Source organism: Hevea brasiliensis, chromosome 11 (assembly GCF_030052815.1).
Source record: "Hevea brasiliensis isolate MT/VB/25A 57/8 chromosome 11, ASM3005281v1, whole genome shotgun sequence".
In the NCBI taxonomy this organism is placed as follows: Eukaryota; Viridiplantae; Streptophyta; class Magnoliopsida; order Malpighiales; family Euphorbiaceae; genus Hevea; species Hevea brasiliensis.
In genome coordinates, this window is record NC_079503.1 from 8,717,199 (window position 1) to 8,735,506 (window position 18,308).

The 18,308-nt window shown below is 34.1% G+C and overlaps 3 protein-coding genes across 4 annotated transcripts; all 3 read left to right on the top strand.

Annotated features, from left to right (window-relative positions):
• The first annotated feature begins 4,863 nt into the window (after nucleotides 1-4,863).
• LOC110662240 (uncharacterized) lies at nucleotides 4,864-6,226 on the top strand. Its single transcript, XM_058129269.1, has 3 exons — nucleotides 4,864-5,258; nucleotides 5,558-5,639; nucleotides 5,802-6,226. Exons 1-3 carry the CDS (start codon nucleotides 4,907-4,909, stop codon nucleotides 5,989-5,991), a joined length of 624 nt encoding a protein of 207 aa, XP_057985252.1. The 5' UTR covers nucleotides 4,864-4,906; the 3' UTR covers nucleotides 5,992-6,226.
• On the top strand, nucleotides 5,873-8,036 carry LOC110662241 (uncharacterized). 2 transcript variants are annotated; one of them, XM_021821159.2, is made up of 3 exons: nucleotides 5,873-6,015; nucleotides 7,270-7,488; nucleotides 7,562-8,036. In XM_021821159.2, the coding sequence occupies exons 2-3, from the start codon at nucleotides 7,310-7,312 to the stop codon at nucleotides 7,887-7,889; spliced, it is 507 nt and encodes a 168-aa protein (XP_021676851.2). In that variant the 5' UTR covers nucleotides 5,873-6,015; nucleotides 7,270-7,309; the 3' UTR covers nucleotides 7,890-8,036. The 2 variants fall into 2 exon arrangements, with proteins under 2 accessions (XP_021676851.2, XP_057985801.1); XM_058129818.1 differs by having other exon boundaries at nucleotides 5,875-6,015; nucleotides 6,545-7,488.
• Nucleotides 8,037-8,825: 789 nt separating this feature from the next.
• LOC110662239 (uncharacterized) lies at nucleotides 8,826-12,323 on the top strand. Its single transcript, XM_021821155.2, has 7 exons — nucleotides 8,826-9,153; nucleotides 9,274-9,313; nucleotides 9,933-10,003; nucleotides 10,308-10,402; nucleotides 11,252-11,319; nucleotides 11,695-11,805; nucleotides 11,973-12,323. The coding sequence occupies exons 1-7, from the start codon at nucleotides 8,949-8,951 to the stop codon at nucleotides 12,106-12,108; spliced, it is 726 nt and encodes a 241-aa protein (XP_021676847.2). The 5' UTR covers nucleotides 8,826-8,948; the 3' UTR covers nucleotides 12,109-12,323.
• The last annotated feature ends 5,985 nt before the right edge of the window (nucleotides 12,324-18,308 follow it).

Genomic DNA, 18,308 nt, shown 5'->3' on the forward strand with positions numbered 1-18,308 from the left:
GAGTGTCTTTGATATAACGAAGGATTCGAAGTACTGCAGAGAAATGAGTTAAGCGAGGAGCAGACATAAACTGGCTGACCAGATGAACAACATATGAAATATCAGGTCGAGTAACTGTGAGATAAACAAGACTCCCAATAAGCTGTCGATATAAAGTAGGATCATCAAGAGGAGTGCCATCAAGAGGTGTAAGTTTGCAATTGAGCTCCAATGGAGTTGATACTGTTTTGCTATCAGTGATGCCTGCTCGAGAAAGTAAGTCGGATGCATACTTGGCTTGAGATAGATAATAGCCATCAGAATTTTGAGAAACTTTAAGATCCAAAAAATAGCTGAGAGAACCCAGGTCTTTCATTTCAAAATGCTGATTGAGATAATGTTGTAACTCTGAAATACTAGATGAATCATCTCCTGTTATTATCATATCATCAACATAAAGCAACAGAATAACAATACCACTGTCAGTTCGGCGAGTGAATAATGCAGAATCATGTGAACTAGAGAGAAAACCAAGTTGAGCAAGAGTGGAACTACATTTGGCAAACCAGGCCCTGGGAGCTTGTTTTAATCCATATAAGGCTCGCCGAAGTTTGTAAACCTTATAAGGAGAATGATAACCAGGAGGAGGATGCATATAAACCTCTTCTGTTAAATCACTATGAAGAAAAACATTTTTGACATCCATCTGAAAAAGTTTCCATTTATGAACTGCAGCAATAGCTAAGAGACTGCGAATAGATGTTAATCGGGCCACTGGAGGAAAAGTCTCTTCATAGTTGATACCATACTCTTGAATGTACCCTTTAGCTACTAACCGAGCTTTGTAGCATTCAATAGTTTCATCAGAACGAGTCTTGATTTTTTAAATCCATTTGCAAGCAATAGGGGTCTTGTTTGGTGGAAGATCAACTAAATCCCAAGTATGAGTTTTCTCTAAAGCCTGAAGTTCGTCAGTCATAGCTTGCTGCTAAAGAGGATCAGTACTTGCCTCACGATAAGAACGAGGCTCATGAAGGGTTGCAATAGTAGAGTAACAGTGAAAATCAGAAAGATAATGAGGAGTTTCTCTTACACGGGTAGAAAGACAAAGAGTAGTGCTATGAGGAGATGCAGGTGCAGGTACTGGATCAACAACTAGTGCAGATTCAACAGGGGCAGGTGTAGTTGGGCTAATATTGAGCACATCACAATCACCTGGATCAGGACTTGGAAATAGCTCTTTGGAGGAGTCAGTCAAAAATAGAGAGTCAGTATTGACAGAGTGATGAAATTTGAAAAGAGAAGAGAACATAGTATTATCCCAAAAGGTAACATGACTAGAGATGCGTAACTTATTAGAAACAGGATCCCAACAACGATACCCTTTGTGTTTAATGCCATAACCAAGAAAATAACATAGACGAGCACGAGGTTCTAATTTGGTGTGTTCATGAGGTTGTAAAAAAACAAAAGAAACACATCCAAAAGGTTTAAGTATGGAATAGTCAGGAGGTTGTCCAAATAACTTTTCAAAATGAGATAAATTATGAAGAACCAAGGTAGGAAGACGGTTAATAATATAAACAGCATGAAGAGCTGCTTCTCCCCAAAATTTTTCTGGATATGAGGCAGAAAGAAGAAGAGTACATACAGAATCAAGAATATGGCAATGCTTGCGTTCGGCTCGCCCATTCTGTTGAGAGGTGTGAGGACAAGAATGTTGAACAACGGTGCCTTGTTGACTAAGAAACTGAAGTAAAGAAGAATCCCGATATTCCATGGCATTATCTGTTCGGAGAATTTTAATGTCACAAGAGAACTAAGTTTTAATCATTTTTGCAAATGTGATGTAAATTTGTGATAACTCAGATCGATGTTTCAAAAAATATATCTAAGTAAATCGAGAATAATCATCAATAAATATCACAAAATAACGAAAACTATTCATTGAATAAATAGGACAAGGACCCCAAATGTCGGAATGAATTAAACCAAAAGGAGTGTCTGAAGTAGTATTATTATGAGAAAAAGATAATGCAGGTTGTTTTGCAAGTTGACAATTTAAATAATTAAATGACTCAAATTTAGTAGATCCTAATAATCCACGAGAAATTAAAGATTAAATTTTACTGGCAGAAGCATGACCAAGACGAAGATGCCATTGGTGAATGGAGGAATTAGGGATTGTAACTGCAGACTCAAATCTCTGAGGAAGATGTAAAGATGCAAGCTCAAATAATCAACCCACTCTACGACCCTCCCCAAGAATCTGTCCCGTTTGTGGATCCTGTACCTGGACACCATGGGGAGAAAAAATAACATTTAGTCATTTTTCACACAACTGACCAACAGAAATAAGATTGAGTGCCAAATTAGGGATATAATAGGTGTCAGGGAGATGAAGATTTGAGGTAGACACATGACCAGTATGTGTGATATTCATTTTAGTACCATTTGCAGTATGGATTGGTGGTAAGGAAGATACAGGTTTTGCAGAAGACAAGAATGTAAGATAAGTGATCATATGATTACAACATGCAGAGTCAAAAAGCCAATAAGAATTACCTAGAGTGGCAGACATGACAGCAGGAGAATTAGAAGAGATAACCTGTTTGAATAGTGCCTCAAGATCACTCATGGTGATGGCAGTAAAACCCTCAGTAGCAGCAACAGCAGTGACAGAGGAAGATCTAGGCTTTGAGACATTCTTGAATTTAGAATGCCTTCCTTTTGGTCTTGAAGGGTGTGTGGGACAATGTGCAAGAATATGACTGTAACCATGATAATATATGCATTCTATAGTAGGACAATATGCAAAAGTATGACCAATTTAATTACAATTCTTACAGAGTTGATTGCTAGATTTCTGATGTGAGGATCGAGTAGTTACAAGAGCAGTTGCAATAGGTTTTGAAATATCAGATTTCTCCATTGACAATAAGATGAGGAGAAAAAAAAATGGTATAATAACAGGAATAAAAGAATGAACCAGAACAGGTTGTAGAGAGAGAAGAGAGACTCTGGAAACTAGAAATAAAAGCTTTACAGCTCTGATACCATGTTATAAGAAATAATACAAGTAATGAAGGAAATTATTGTGTATTTTGTCTGTGTATTATTTACATAGATATTACATCTATTTATACATGAGAATATGAACTAATTTAGACAAGAATAATAATTGCGATAATTATGCTATAAATCTCTTATAATCATGCTAATTGCTGTAATTATGCTACACAAATCTCCTATAACCATGCTAATTGTGGTAATTATGTTAACAATTTTAATGAAAAGAAAGATCAATTGATCCTCATTTTTCAATGTAAATTGCCGCAACCTCCATTGCAACGGTGTCGGTCAACATATTGACCACGACAGAGTCAACTCAATCATCCGTTAAGAACAAGGACTTGACACGAAACACATATTCATAGCACATCCAAAGACGTCAAGGAGAATCGGCAAGTCTTTGTGTCGTTCAGGGGCTTACAGTGGCGAGTCTTTCAATTGAAGTTTGATGTCGAGGGAATCGGATGGAATGAGACAAGGAATGGTGCGCGGCTGGAGGATGAAACGACGACGTCTCTAAAGATGAGCAGCATTACAATTCAAATCCATTAAAAATGTACTACAGACAAAAGGTTTATGCTAGCTTTTTAGTAACTATCAACTATTTTACTAGCTAATAATTAGATATTGATCTTATATTTATACTAACTTTCTAAGTAGTTATAAGCTGTTTTACTAACTAATAGCTAAATATTGACCTATTCGATAGAAACTTTTAAAGTAATGTTCAAATATTATATTTCTTATTTATATTATTTGGCGGTATAATATTCATACTTATATTTAGAGGTTGAGGGAGTAGTTTAAGTTATCTTTTAATTTTAGAAGTTAAAAAAGCGTTTTAACTAAACTCAATAAGTTGGTACTATTATTTTTATATTTAAAAATTAATTCAAGAATTATTTTTATAAAATATTTCTATTTTAAATCATTATATGAATAGTTAAATACTAAAAGCTGATATCTAACAACTAATAAAATAATTGATAATTATTAAAATAACTAATAATTATTAAAATAACTAATAATATTACATAATAAAACCATTAATTATTAATGGTTAACTACTTATACAAAGGTCTAAAGTATAAATATTTTATAAAAATAATTATTTAATTATTTATTAAATATAAAACAATATTTTCATCTTCTTTTAATTTAATCAAATTATTAAATACTAATTTAAAAATTAAGAGTAGTTTTGCGTTTTTAATATTTAAATATTAATATAAATATTTATATTATTAAATAATATAAATAATAAAAATATTATTTTAATTATAATTAAGACATTAATACTTAAAAAATTACTGTCTGGAACCGAAGTTAAATTTCCGTCGAGGCAACACAGAGAGCCTTAGTAATCAGTCGTCATTTTTGGAGAGAGAGAGAGAGAGAGAGAGAGAGAGACGTGGGCGGGAAGAGATGAGCGGTGGAAGAAGCTGAGTTGTTTGTTGAATATGAATAAATCGCGGAACTACAACGTGACACGTCAGATTACAATATCGTTTTTTTTTTTGCCCTTTTGGCGACTGCCTGCAGCAGACAGCCACTTGCGCTTTGTTTTGTGGTGTAAATAGCTGGCCCAGTGCCTGCAAAGGCTAATGGGTCTTCTCAGCCCGATCCATAAAATATCCGGGCCTCAGTAGAACCTGGGTTTTTTCGCAGCCCATAATTAGTAATATTATACCAGAGGGCTAATACTAAACGGTGCGTATAGTTCTGGATGCAGAGGGGGCAAATGAGAGCCTACCACGTGGAAGTACATTATAAAATGGGATTCGTTTTCTTTATCTTCTTTTCTTTAGGAAAGTGCACTGTGATTTTCCAACTCTCTTTGCTTCGCTCGGCAGGAATGGCATCGAGAGAGAATTCGACGGCCACGGTTCCGAGTTTTGTACCTAGCTGTGTCTTGGTCTCGTCGTGGATTACTCAAAATCCGTTTGTCAGACCTTTAAAGCCGAATCTTTTATTTCAAAATAGTGTGATACGTGAGCTCCGCTGCTCATTCACTTCGACTGCTGAAAAATGCTTGAGGTTCCTTCATTTGTTTGCCTCTGAAAATCCTGTTCTCAAGAGAATAATCTCTTTCTCTTGCGATTTTAGTCGCCATCTCACCCAGGCAAATCTCTGTCTCCCTGTATTTATCTATATACCTAATTTACTTGTCCGAGCATATTTGTATGCGTGTGTGGATTTGAAGGGGAAATTGACCCTATAAGGTAATTTAAAAAATAATATACTGAAGTGGGTTAGAAAGTTAAATATTTATCGGGATGCGGTGAAAAAACACACAAAAAAATATCGATAAAAATAACGTCCCAACAGAAAAATGCTATTTTAAATAGCTTCCCAAATAACATCCTGATACCATATTCAAAATAGCGGTGACGCTAATAAAAACAGCGTACTGCTTTATTGGAGATTTCGCTGTAGATTGGACTTACACAGAAATAAAGTGCTAATTATATTAGCATTCGTAGCTACAAGATGTTAATATAATTAGCATCCGGAGTACATGACGCTAATAAAACTAGCGTCCCACGGTTGCGTGCAATGCGTGCAGCTTTTCTTGCAGGTGGTTGCAGGTGTGCAATGGGACGCTATTCAAAATAGCGTCCCAACTTCGGATGCTAATATGAATAGTCTGGAGTTCGGGCGCTATTTTGAATAGCGTCTCAGGCGCTTACTGATACCCACCCTTCTTTGTAATTTTTTTTATTTGTTAGCACATTTCAGTATTTTTTCAGTATTTCTTTAGAACCAAAAAATGCCTTTTCCAGTACTGCTGCCGCACTTCCTGCTGAACTTCCGAAAACAGAAGCTTCTCAAGGAAGTTGTACTCCGAATACAAGATTCACTAATTTCACTACATCACAGAAGAAATGGATGAGAAGGCTCTATGGGAACAAGCCACAGAGCACCACTGGTTCCAATTAGGCTATTATCATGATAGTCTTCTAGGTATACCCTTCGTGTATTTTTTTTCTTTTTTTCAGCATCTGAATACTGGATAGTCTCCTTCCGGCTAATAATTGACTTAAGCTTGCTGAATTATAGAAATTCTTTTTGCTATTATTAATATTAGTTATATATTCTTTTCGTGGATAAGGCATGTTGATAACATTCATGTAAATGAGCAGTGAGCTATTGTATTGATACATAAATTATTGTAGCTTAAGGCCGTCCTGTAAAATTATTCCCTGTTACAGAAACATAAGCCACCCACCGCCTTCTCTCCTCTGCCAGAGAAAGCAGGAAATATTTTTTCAAAAATCCATTTTTTGCTCTTTGTGGAAAGTGAGAACTCTTGACACTTGATGGCTATGCAGGACTCGTAAAGAATAACTGTTCACCAGCTGATCCTCTGATCTACACTACAGTGTAGTTCTTCCATTTTTCTGTCATTTTGAATAGCTGATAGGTCTCTTGCAGTAATTAATCAGAATTTTCTGGACGTGAGTACATGATATGAAACATATTGCACTTGCAGGCTTTGAGGAGTGTTGATACTTGATATCAGCAGTCTTACCATTGCTTTGCAAATAGGCTGTTTCCGTACATGGTACATGATGATAAGGTTAAATCAGAAAGCATCTGATTCTGACCAATTATGTGGATAGCATCTAGTTTCAATTTTGTTAATAGGGAATAATCTATCCATTTTAATATCTTCTTCACGTCCATCCAATCTAACTTCATGGACAAGCTGCTGCCCAAATATTTTCTACAGAATAATTTCACAGCTTCCGGAAGGATTCCCTTAGAATTTAGAAAGGATAGGTTTCAAGAGAGTGAATCTTTAGAAGAACTCTTTATCCTTTTGTGATGCTCCTTCAGATGTTCATCGAAATCCGATATTTATTAACAATTTTAAAGAATATTCCATTTCAATGATGAAGATGAAAAGTTCTAATACTTAGCACAAGTACCCTCCACACTTTAGCTTCTTTTTTTATTCTTGTAGCATCCCTTTCTACAAGATTATGATCAAGATAATATCAACCATCCGATATGGTTTGATACACCGGCTTTTCTGCTGTTGGATATGTTTGAAAATCTCTGTTTGGACCAATCTATTACTCTAGATAAAGAAAATAGTAAAGAGTTCTACTAGAAAGGAACAATCAAGGGGAGTGCAAGGTACTAGAGATAACAAGAACGAAGTTCCTGAGTTGAGTGAGTCGTCTTCTGAATGGAGCCAATAGCTATATGCAGGACTAGCAGGTCTTCCAGGTCTTCCTTGGGTGAGAGGGTTATGTTTATAGGCTTGGGCGTTCTTGCCGTGATTTCACCTCTATATATTAACCGGAGACCAGTTATTGAATCGGAGGATGATGAACAATCCATCAATCTGTCTTCTTGGTTGCCTTTGCTGCTCTTGCTGCTGATCTTGGCTATTGCTTTATCGATGTATGCAGACAAGCGCTTTACAAGGTATGATAACCCTGTTTTTCTTGCAGGGTCTAGTGGAGTCATCTTAAGATACATAACCCTGTTTTTCTTGCAGGACTAGCAAGTTTTCCTCATATGAGAGGCTTGTGGGAATTGGCATGGGCCTTATAGCAGTGATTTCACCTTTGTATATCAACCGGAGACCAGATATTGATCCAGAGCTTGAAGAACAATCCATCAACCTGGCTTCTTGGTTGCCTCTGCTGCTTTTGGTTCTGATCTTGGCCATTGCTTTGTCACTGTATTTAGACCAGAGCCTTACCAGGTTTGATCCTTATTGGATTCATAGAATTGGTGGCTCTTCTGGTGGAATCATTATAATCCTTGTGATTCTCGCATTGGTTTTGAAATGCAAGGCTTCTTATGGGGGAAAGGCCGAATGAAACAAGGAGAACAAGCAGCTTCCAGTAAAAAACCTTTCACTATTCTTGTTTTCAGGAAAGAATTTCCTTTGATAAATAAAACATCTTTTATTTGCTTCCCTTGTAGGGAAATTTCCTTTTAAATGTTAAAAAGCTTGCTTTTCTTCCTCTCTGTGCACCTCCCTGCTAATTAGTTTTTAGTTCTTCTATATTCGTAAACCAGTAAAGTGCCAAAAGGATATCTTTCCCCCGACTAAAACAAGAAACAAGACTTTTAGTAAGATAATTATTAAATAATTTATAATTTATATATAATAAGAGAATGTCACGTGTCAAACTTTCTTACGTATCAATTACATAACAATACTATGAAAGAGAAAATCACGTATTAAACTTTCGCACATATTACTCATATCCTTCTTGCTATTATATATATATAAAACTTTTTTTTTAAAATGCATTTAGCCTTAGCACCAACAAACTTATTGATAAAGTATGAGTAAATTTTAATTCATTGGAAGTATATTATAAATTTCCTAACTATAGTGATATCCCCACACAAGCTTTGTATTTTTCAATTTTTTTTCTTTTCTTTTTCGTTAAGATAAATAGATAATCTCAAAAATGACAAAAACAACTTTTCCTTTTGATAGTTTTGATTTAAAAAATTTAGCTAAAACTAATTAAATTTTAAAATTGAGCATTTTTTGGGAAAATCTTAAATTATGAAATATATAAATTAGATTAAATTATTTTATTTTTAAAAATTCAACAAAAATTAAGATATATGATTTTTGAAAGTTGAACTAAGCCAAATTTGTTAAAAGAATAAATTGATTAAACCTAATTTGTTGGTATAATCAATAATTAAATTTTAATTATACAAGAGCTTAATATTTTTATTAGAAAATGAAAAATAGCAGTAAATCTGAGGGCAAATCCGTCATTGGGAGAGGAACCGGTGATCAGATAGAGGCCAGAGAAGAAAGGATAGGCGTTCCTTCCTTTTCTCTGTTCCATTTTCTCCTTCCGGAGACGACTCCTCTGTTGGAACATATGCTCTAGCGACTAGCGGCAGCCATGGCAATAACCTACTCCACTGCGCGCGTTAGCTCTAGTCCTTTAAATTATTCAGCTTTCCCTTGTCTTAATCGTCCTCTCTTCGCAAAACCAAGGAAGAAGTTAGTTGGATTGAAGTGCGCATTGTCCACCCCAAAATGGAAGAGCAGCAGGCGATTGGTCTCCATATCTCTCCTCTTCTCGCGTCTCTTCCTCGTCCCTAACCGTACGAGTGATTCCGTTCCAGCCATTGATTTGTTTACCATTTAATTTAGAAAGCAAAACATATGAAATTGGAAGTTTCCATGTCTGTTCTTGTTTAAGCAAAGTGTATCTTGTTTTGCAGATGCAACTGCAGGTAGCTTTTTGGATAAGTATGTGAAAAAGTAAGGATTATGAATGTTTCGAATTGTAAGTTAGTTCTTCAGTCTCAGATATAGAATTCCCTCATTTTGAAAAGTTCCTATTTCAGGATTCTAATTGCAATTTCATTTTTTTGGTATGAACAAATGGAGAAAATGGACAATAATTTAATTCCCAGAATAAACTGTTGGGGCAGAAGCATTCCCCATTAAGTTAATCTTTTTATTGGAGTTGCAATATTTTCTAAAACCATTGATTATCCTCCAATGGCATGAAGCTCCAAAATTCAGGCACTTCAAAGTGCCTTGAGCACTGTGGACATTCAACTTATTTGGTTGGCTCTAGCTGATATAAGTTTGATATTATATAAAACAAATACAAACAGTTATTAAATTAAATATCTATATTAAAATTTATGCAAAGTCAATTAAATTATATATATATATATAGTTGAAATAATGAATGCAAGAATTTGATGCAAATATTTAACCTAAAACTGTTTTGTTTGTTCTTATATAAGGACCTTCTTATAGAACATTGAATTTATAGTAGTTTCATCATATTCGGTTTATGCTTCAGTTCTCTATTTATTATGTAGAATAACTATCTAATCCTTTTGAATATATATTTATTATTTAACAGGAAAAAGCTTGATCCACTTGAGGCTTATGTTCCTGCTGTCATATTGACCCAGTTTCAGATTAAGGACTTGGGTGATTCCCTCTTTTGGCTAAAATATTTTCCTTATAAGTCATGCAAGTAGGATTTAATAGTAAATTTTGCAAGTTCTGTATTACATGGCAAGATGTTGCACAAAATATTTTACCTTAATGCAGTCAGGATGTATTCCTCTATATTCCAGTTCTTAAACTTCATTGTTTTCATACATGCTTGAAGGTAGTTTTTTTTTTTTTTTTCAAAATCCTTAAAATTTGCAAGAAATGTAGCTCGATTAGGCCTTTTCTAAGATGTTGAAAGTCTGGCATGATGTTTTTATTTGTGCTTTTACTGGTACAGAGAAAACTTTGGAGGTTGATCAACCCCAGTTTGCTAACTGTCGATATCTGTTACGCTCTGGTCCTGCAGCGTCTCTTCGTATAAATATTCGTGCAGTAAGTTGAATTTTCTTGAATTCTGGAATGTTGTTCTCTGTGGTTTTCTATCCTAGCATTTGATCTGCTTCTGATTGCTAGTCATAATATTTTGTATCTTGGTAAATTCCAAAGTGTATTAATAAATATATGAAAATCTTGTCTATCTGGATTGCAGACACAAGATGTGGCTGTAGAGAAGAATAATGTTAACATGTTCTCTTAGCTAGTAGAAAGGCTTCTACAACAATTCTAGGAAAGAGGATCTGGAATGTATTAATTTCACCTATTCATTCGCCATGCTATTTAGTTTTAGCCTGATAGCTAAATTTCCATAAGTTGCTGAAAAATAACTGAAGTTCAATTTTTGTTTCAATAAAGTTACTGGTGTCATATTCTGTTTAAATTATCCTTCATTACACAAATCTGATCATTAAAAGTACAATGTGCAGCTTCTAATTTGCCAAGGCGTTGTTTGTTATATGTTTATTTATACTTTGATTGTCAGCATGATCTCAAATGTATCTTTTGGCATCTTATTTATTCCTGATTAGGAAACATAAAGCAGTCCTTCTAGTCAAGGGACTTTAATGGAAGTTTTAAATTTATCACTAAAAGGAAATCTGATGTCTGGTTTAGCAAAACTGGCCTTGGCATTGTGTTTATAAACCAAGAAACTGCAGATGCCTTTTTTACTACTTGTCAAATGCTTTGTTCTGCATCGTTGCTGTTATGATCAGTCTGATCTGTGAGCCTATGTTTAATAGAAGATGCCCAAAGCATCATTTCATGTTCTCATTTGGATTTGCTTATTGGCAGTCTTTGTGTGCATGAGTTCCTGAGCTTTGGAAATTTTCTTCGGAACTTCAGGTAGCGCAATATGCCTCAGATGCTGGAAGTGGCAACACTGCTTTCAATGATGTTGATCAATGTCTCAGGTATGTGCCATAATCTCTCAACCACTTGTAAAAACCAAAAAGAATTATAGGTGTGTCATTTTGTTACAGAGGTGGCTTTCTAATTTAATGTACCTCGCAATCTGGTCTTCCTATTACCAGACCAAGTATACTCTCTGCCTAGGATAAGTGCCGCTAGGATTTGCACCCATAATCATGTTTGGAGAAACCCTGTCCAGGCACAAGAAGTTTGAAAACTGTTGCTTATTTTCATTAAAAAAAAGGTGCATTTGGAAAAAGTTATTGAAATGGCATGTATGGCGAACGTGTGGCAAGCTTGTATAAATAATTCAAGTATACAATTGCAAGCAAAGATCAATTCACTTATGACAGTGATAGCATTTTTCATTTTTATAGAGCCTTGGAAGAACTGGATTCCTTGCTTCTCCTTGCATCAAGAAATGATCCAGCAGCTTCAGTCAAATCAATGAAGGCAAAAATAGGCGTTGCCCTTGATGCCCTAGACAGGTAATGCCCTTTTTTTTTTTTTCCCCTTAAGATTATCCAATCAACACAGTAACGTTAATTCTTGTATTCAGGATGTGTTGAGAACTTCTTTTCCATCACCTTTAACAAATCTGTAACAAGTCGGTATCTATAGCATTAAGTATTTATGAGAAGCTTTTATTTTACAGCCTCCTCCATACTGTCCCTCCTGATGTCTTTGATAAAGGGAAGGCTATTGCAGATGCCTACAGAAGCTCAGAAGAACCAGAACCAGAACCCGAAAGCTTAGAACCAGAACTGAAAAAGCTGGAATCACTGTTATGATATTGTCTATTATACTATATGATCGTAGCCAGAAACTATGGCTGTATCTTCTTGTCTGGTTCATTTTCTTTAGCAGGAAAATGATGTACGTGAGAGTTTACACCAAAGCTTGAAGGCATTTATATGATCTGTTCTGAATAATAGGATCACTGGTTAAGCATGCTAAAAAACATTGCAATACAGAGCAGAAATCAAATTAGAGAGGTTGGGCGCCATCGATGCTTTTCATCACAAATGTAAACCGAGTCCATCAACTACAGCCATTCAATTAAGCACGTATCAATTAAGATTTCTTGTGTTTCAAGAAAAAAGAAGGGAAAAGAAATTGCTCAAGTCACTCAATGAATTGGTTAACATTGGTCCATGATTGAATTCTTGTAACTCACAGCATGACAGAAAAAAGGGGAAAAAAATAGATCACGTCTTCAAGGAGCAAGAAGAATAATGTCACAGCAGAAAGAAGAAGAAGAAGAAAGCATACCAGATCAGGACTTCAAGGAGTAGAGGCGCAAGAACTGAGGAAGTTAAAAAAAAAAAACAAGGGACAGATCACACGTTTTCAAGCAGCAGAAAGGAAGCCTTTTTCCAAAAGGTGGCAAATTAGAAAAAAAATTACCAAAAGGGAGAATTTGACAATCTTGTAGAGAGAGAGATGATTGCTAGTCATACTAACGTACAGAAAATAAAAAATAAATAAAAAAAAAAACTTTGAAGTGGAAGGAAAAGTAGTTGAACAGTACCGTGAAAAAGTAGTTGAGCACTATCCTAAAAAGCATTACACTGCTGGACGCTTTCCTAAGTACTGTCTAGCTTTTTTTTACCCTCTTATCTATACTCACATTTGCACAAGTATTGACTAAATAATTATTAGATATTAAAAAAAATAAATTATAGAATATAAAAAATTTAAAATAAATATTATTTATATGAAAAAAGCTGATTAATATTTATTGGAGTAAATTAATAAAATTAATATAGTGAATGAATTATATTAAATATTTTATAAATATTTAAAAATTGATATTATTTAGTATTTATTAATTTAATAAAATATTAAATTATGATAAATATTAGTAATATAAATGAATAAAAAAGATATGAATAAAAAATTATTAAAATAAATTATTTAAAAATAATGAAATGATTTATCCATATTAAATTAATATTTGTGAAATATAAAATTAAATATTAAAATAAATAAAATAGTAAAATTAATATATAAATATTTTAAATATAGTTTTAATATTCAATAATGCTAATTTTTTTTTAACATGCTTTGCATGTCATTATACTCATTATAAAATTCATGATTTAATTTTTTATATATTATATAATATTATCATGATAATATAAATACTATATTCAATTATTTAAATTAAAGTATTAATTTTAATATCATCTTAATTAATTATATAAATAAACATATTTATCCATTTAAAATTTATTTTTTTATTCGATTATATTTTTATGAAAGTTATATTATTAACATATAATATTAACTTAAGTATAAACTTAAATGTAATATAATAAAAAAATAATAATAAATTTTAAAAATATAAATAGGTAGAAATATTTAAAAATTAAAATTAATTAATAATAAAAACAAATTAACTCATTGAATTTAATTCATATAAATTCTATTGTTTATTTTTTTTTAAGTTTGATTTGCATATCTTATTTTAATTTTTTATAATTTAAAATAATTTTAACTTGTATAATGAATTACATATCTAATATGTGAAAGAAAATTATTTATAAAATTAGAAAATAGAATAATTTTTGAAATTAATTTTTGTTAGTTTAATGTATTATTATTATAAAAAATTTTCATTTTTATTATATTGATATCTTAAAATTTTATATTGTTAAACCTATTTAATATATTAATTATGTCACGACCCAACCTATGGATGGACCAAGACTAGACACAGGCCACCCTAAAGCCCCGAGGCCCGTAGCGCTAGCCTTAACTGTTCATTTACTCCACTCGAGGCCCATTGGGCCCAAATTAAACACAATAAATACTCATGGGGGCTCGGCTCACCCTCCACATACTCATCAACATAAATATAAATGGGGCTCGGCTCCTCATCCAATCCATCAAACATACATAAATATATTTAAGTTTACAGTCCAACATGATAAAAGTATTACGCATCAAATTCAAATTCAAATACCTAACACATGCGGAAATTCTAGGAGTAATTAAAATTACACAAACATGGATAAACAACTGCGAAAAGAAAGCGAGTTAAAACGAAAAAAATCTCCTCGTGGTGTAAAATTTTTTTTTGAAGTGAGGAGCGTCTCTCGAAGGAGTAAAATGTAAACAAAATATCCTCCCCGCTGTAAAAATTTTTTTTTGAGAGAGAGCTCTCATTGTGAGAGTAAAATATCAATCTTAACTATAATCTCTATAACTATCTCAAACTAATGCAACTGTAGAGTGAAATGCAACATTAACATCATATTCACATCATTGCATCAAAAAGGTAATTTGGAGCACTCACACACCCTGTAACATCATTCATAGTATATGGGAGCTGATCCCTATCTGACTCTCTTAAATCCAATCGGTGCGTGAAGAACTCATTTCGGACTTCCACTTAAATACCAAATCGGGGTCCCGAAGAACTCAAGCCGTGTCTACCCGAAGGACCGGGTCCGAAGAACTCAAGCCGCGTCTACCCGTCCTATCCATAGTCCACACCACATCACACGCGCCAACGCACGGCTCCAAATTATCACAACAACACTCATGGCACATTAATTATCAATGCAACATAATTCGTGCCTAGAGTTTAACTACATAAATATATGCATATAAGTGATGCATGGGCATCTTGAACATATAATAATATCGAAATTACGATTAAAATTAATATTTTACTCACAAACTTGACGACAAATTCATTGTGGTGGCGGAGGAAGAAGGTTCAGCTCACCTGACAATTATATTACAATTATTTAATACAGTCTGACTCAATACAAACAAAGAAAAAGATCAAGTACGTCCTAAGTCGTGCCGAAAATCCGGCAGAGTCTCCCCTATACCTAGGACCTACCCAACCTGAAAAAGGGCTAAAAACGCACTTCTATATTCACAATCCATATATCAACAGTTCAATCATATCACACAGCCCCTCCTGGGCCCATCAAATCAATCATCCATCACAATACGAAAAATTTCAATTTAGTCCTTATTATTGATCATTTTTGCAAAAACTGCCCAAACAAGCTCTAAAAATTATAAAACTTTGCCCCACGGTCCTTAGCAATATTACTAAGCTATTGCAAAAAGAATCGTAATTTTCTAAGCTACCACGAATATTTTATGGATTTTTAATCCTATTTAAGCACTAGAAAATTACGAAAAAGCAAGGTTCGGGTTTACCTTTGCCGATTCCGACTTCGGGAACGCGCTCGGGACGTCTGACAATGGGGGGCTAGCCAAAACCTCGGTCCAATTCGGAGACTTTTCCGGTAACGGGTCTGTCTGGCCCGAAATTTGCAGACCCGGTCAACTGTCGAATTTCCGCGAATCGAGGATACCTACACGAAGCCCATAACACGGGGGTTAGTACATAAATTTTTCAGAATTTTCTAAGCTCATTTAATGCTCGAAATTACACTGCGAAGTTCCGTGGGACCCACCGAAAAACGTTGTCGGAAAATTTTGAAATTAATATCCCGAAGCTCGCCGAGTGGAGCGTGCTGGTAGCCTCGGTTTTCGTGGGATTCACGGTTTTGAGAAATCTAGCCCAAAAGTCGAAATGGCGAAAATCTTCCGAGCAAAAATCGGACAATCCGCTCGATGGATTTGGCGTTCTTGGTGTCTATGGAAAGCTCAGTAGATGATTTTAGACACAAGACCGGTCCAATCGGTGGCCGGATCGGCCGGTTGGCCGGAGCGGAGCGGCAGAGAGAGAAAAGAAAGAGGAAAGAGAGAGACGCGCGCGGGAGAAGAAAAAGGAAAGGGAGCCGGTTCGATTCGGTCGGTTCGATTCGAAATACAAAATTTTGAATTTTTACTCTGCCTCGGGACCGAAAACGAGGTCCAAAAATTCCGAAAAAATTCCAGAAAATTCAGAAAAATACGTAGACTCCAAATATATTTTTAGTTTTGCCACGTGGTCTTTAAATTAATTTTTAAAAATTATCAAAGTTTATATTTTCGGAAAATCGAACCCGATTTTTAAAATCCGAAAAATCTCAAAAAAATTCCTAAAATTTAAATAAAATTTAAATATCAAAAATACTCATAATTAATAAAATTTTGGGGTGTTACAAATTATATAACATATTTAATAAATATTTTTATTTTATAAATTATAGATTATATTATATATGTTATAAATATATTATTCATTAAAATATAAATATAAATATAAATTTAATTGTCACGACCCAACCTATGGGCCGGATCGGCACTAGGACATGAGCCGGCATAAAGCCCCCGAGGCCCATAGTAAGCCTTACTGTTCTCAAACCCATGACTAGGCCCACAATTTAGGCCCAATATGCATATAAAATAATTTAAATTAAACTGTTATAATTTTATTTCGGGCCAACTTTAGCTCAGCAATTATCCGAAACTAAAATTAGGGAAGTCCAGCTCAACCTTGTTACATCATTTATAAACTATTCAAGACTCATAAAAATTTTCATTTGTTAATACAAAAACTTAAATTCATTCAATCTCTGACAGGCTTAATGCTACTACTAGTACATGCGGGGTTCTAAATTACAAGTTTAGATAATAATAATATAGTTAAGTAATTTTTTATTTTCATAACCTGCGAGGAAAGGAACAGGTTATTCTGAAAAAGGTCTTCTCCTGTAGCCTAGAAAAATATGGTGAACAGTAGTGAGCGTTCGACTCAGAGAGTAAAATACAAATTTTAACCGTAATCTCTATAGCTATTTAAAGCTAATGCACCCTGTGGAGTGAAATGCAACATCGTCAATATTTTCACATCATAACAGCAAAAAAATAATTTGGAGCACTCACACACCCGATAAGATCAAACAATACATATATGGGAGCTGATCCCCTATATAGCCATCTTAATCCAACCTGTGCCAGCGAAGAACTCAAGCCGGACTTTCGCTTAATAAACCAAATCGGGGTCCCAACGAAGAACTCAAGCAGTGTCTACCCCGAAGGACTAGGTCCTAGCGAAGATCTCAAGCCGTGTCTACCTGTCATGTCCATAGCCAACACCATACCACACGCACGCCAACTCACGCACACTGCTCTAAATTACCACAAACAACATCCATGGCACTTCAACATTTATAAATGCAATATAAAACGTGCCTAGTGTTTAACTACATAGATACATACATATAAGTGATGCATGGGCATACTGGAACATATAATAATATCGAAATTACAATTAAAGTTAATATTTTACTCACAGTACACCTAGGACTATTGTGGGTGCTGGATGGAGGAAAATAGCTAATATCGACCACCTAATAATTAAATTATAAATTTATTAGTACTAAGTCAAAATAAAACTCTAAAGAGGCAACAGACAGTCTAATTTATGCCGGAAATTCGACAGAATTTCCCCTATACCTGGGACCTATCCAACTTGCAAAAAGGCTCAAATAACACTTCTAAATTCAACTCATATCTCATCATCATTATATGGCCCCTCCTGGGCCCTCCAAATTAAGCAATACTCAAAACCTTAAAAATTACGTTTTAGTCCCTATAATTGACATTTTGTAAAAATCCACCCAAACAAGCTCTAAAAATTCTAAAATTTTGCCCCGCGGTCCTTAATAATATTATAAGGCTATTGTAAAATGAATTGTAATTTTCTAATCACCCATGAATATTTTATTCAAGAATATTACTCAATTTCATAAGTTTCCAACAGCTAACATATTCTTAATTCGACCCAATTCAAAAATATAAAATTTAAAATGTCTTAATTTCAAATAATCTTATATGTCCATATGCTAAAAATCTAACTAAAATCCATCTATATTTTTCAAAAATATTCTACAATTACTAAAAAATTCAACAAATACCATAGAATATCTCCAAATAATTTTACTTTCATCATATATTTTTCTTAGAATTTTTCTCAAATCTTTCCTGTTTAAGGTTTAAGGAACACTGCATTTATGCTCGACAGACAGGGAAATAATGAAAATAATCTTGTCTGAAGCTTATCTGTGTCTTA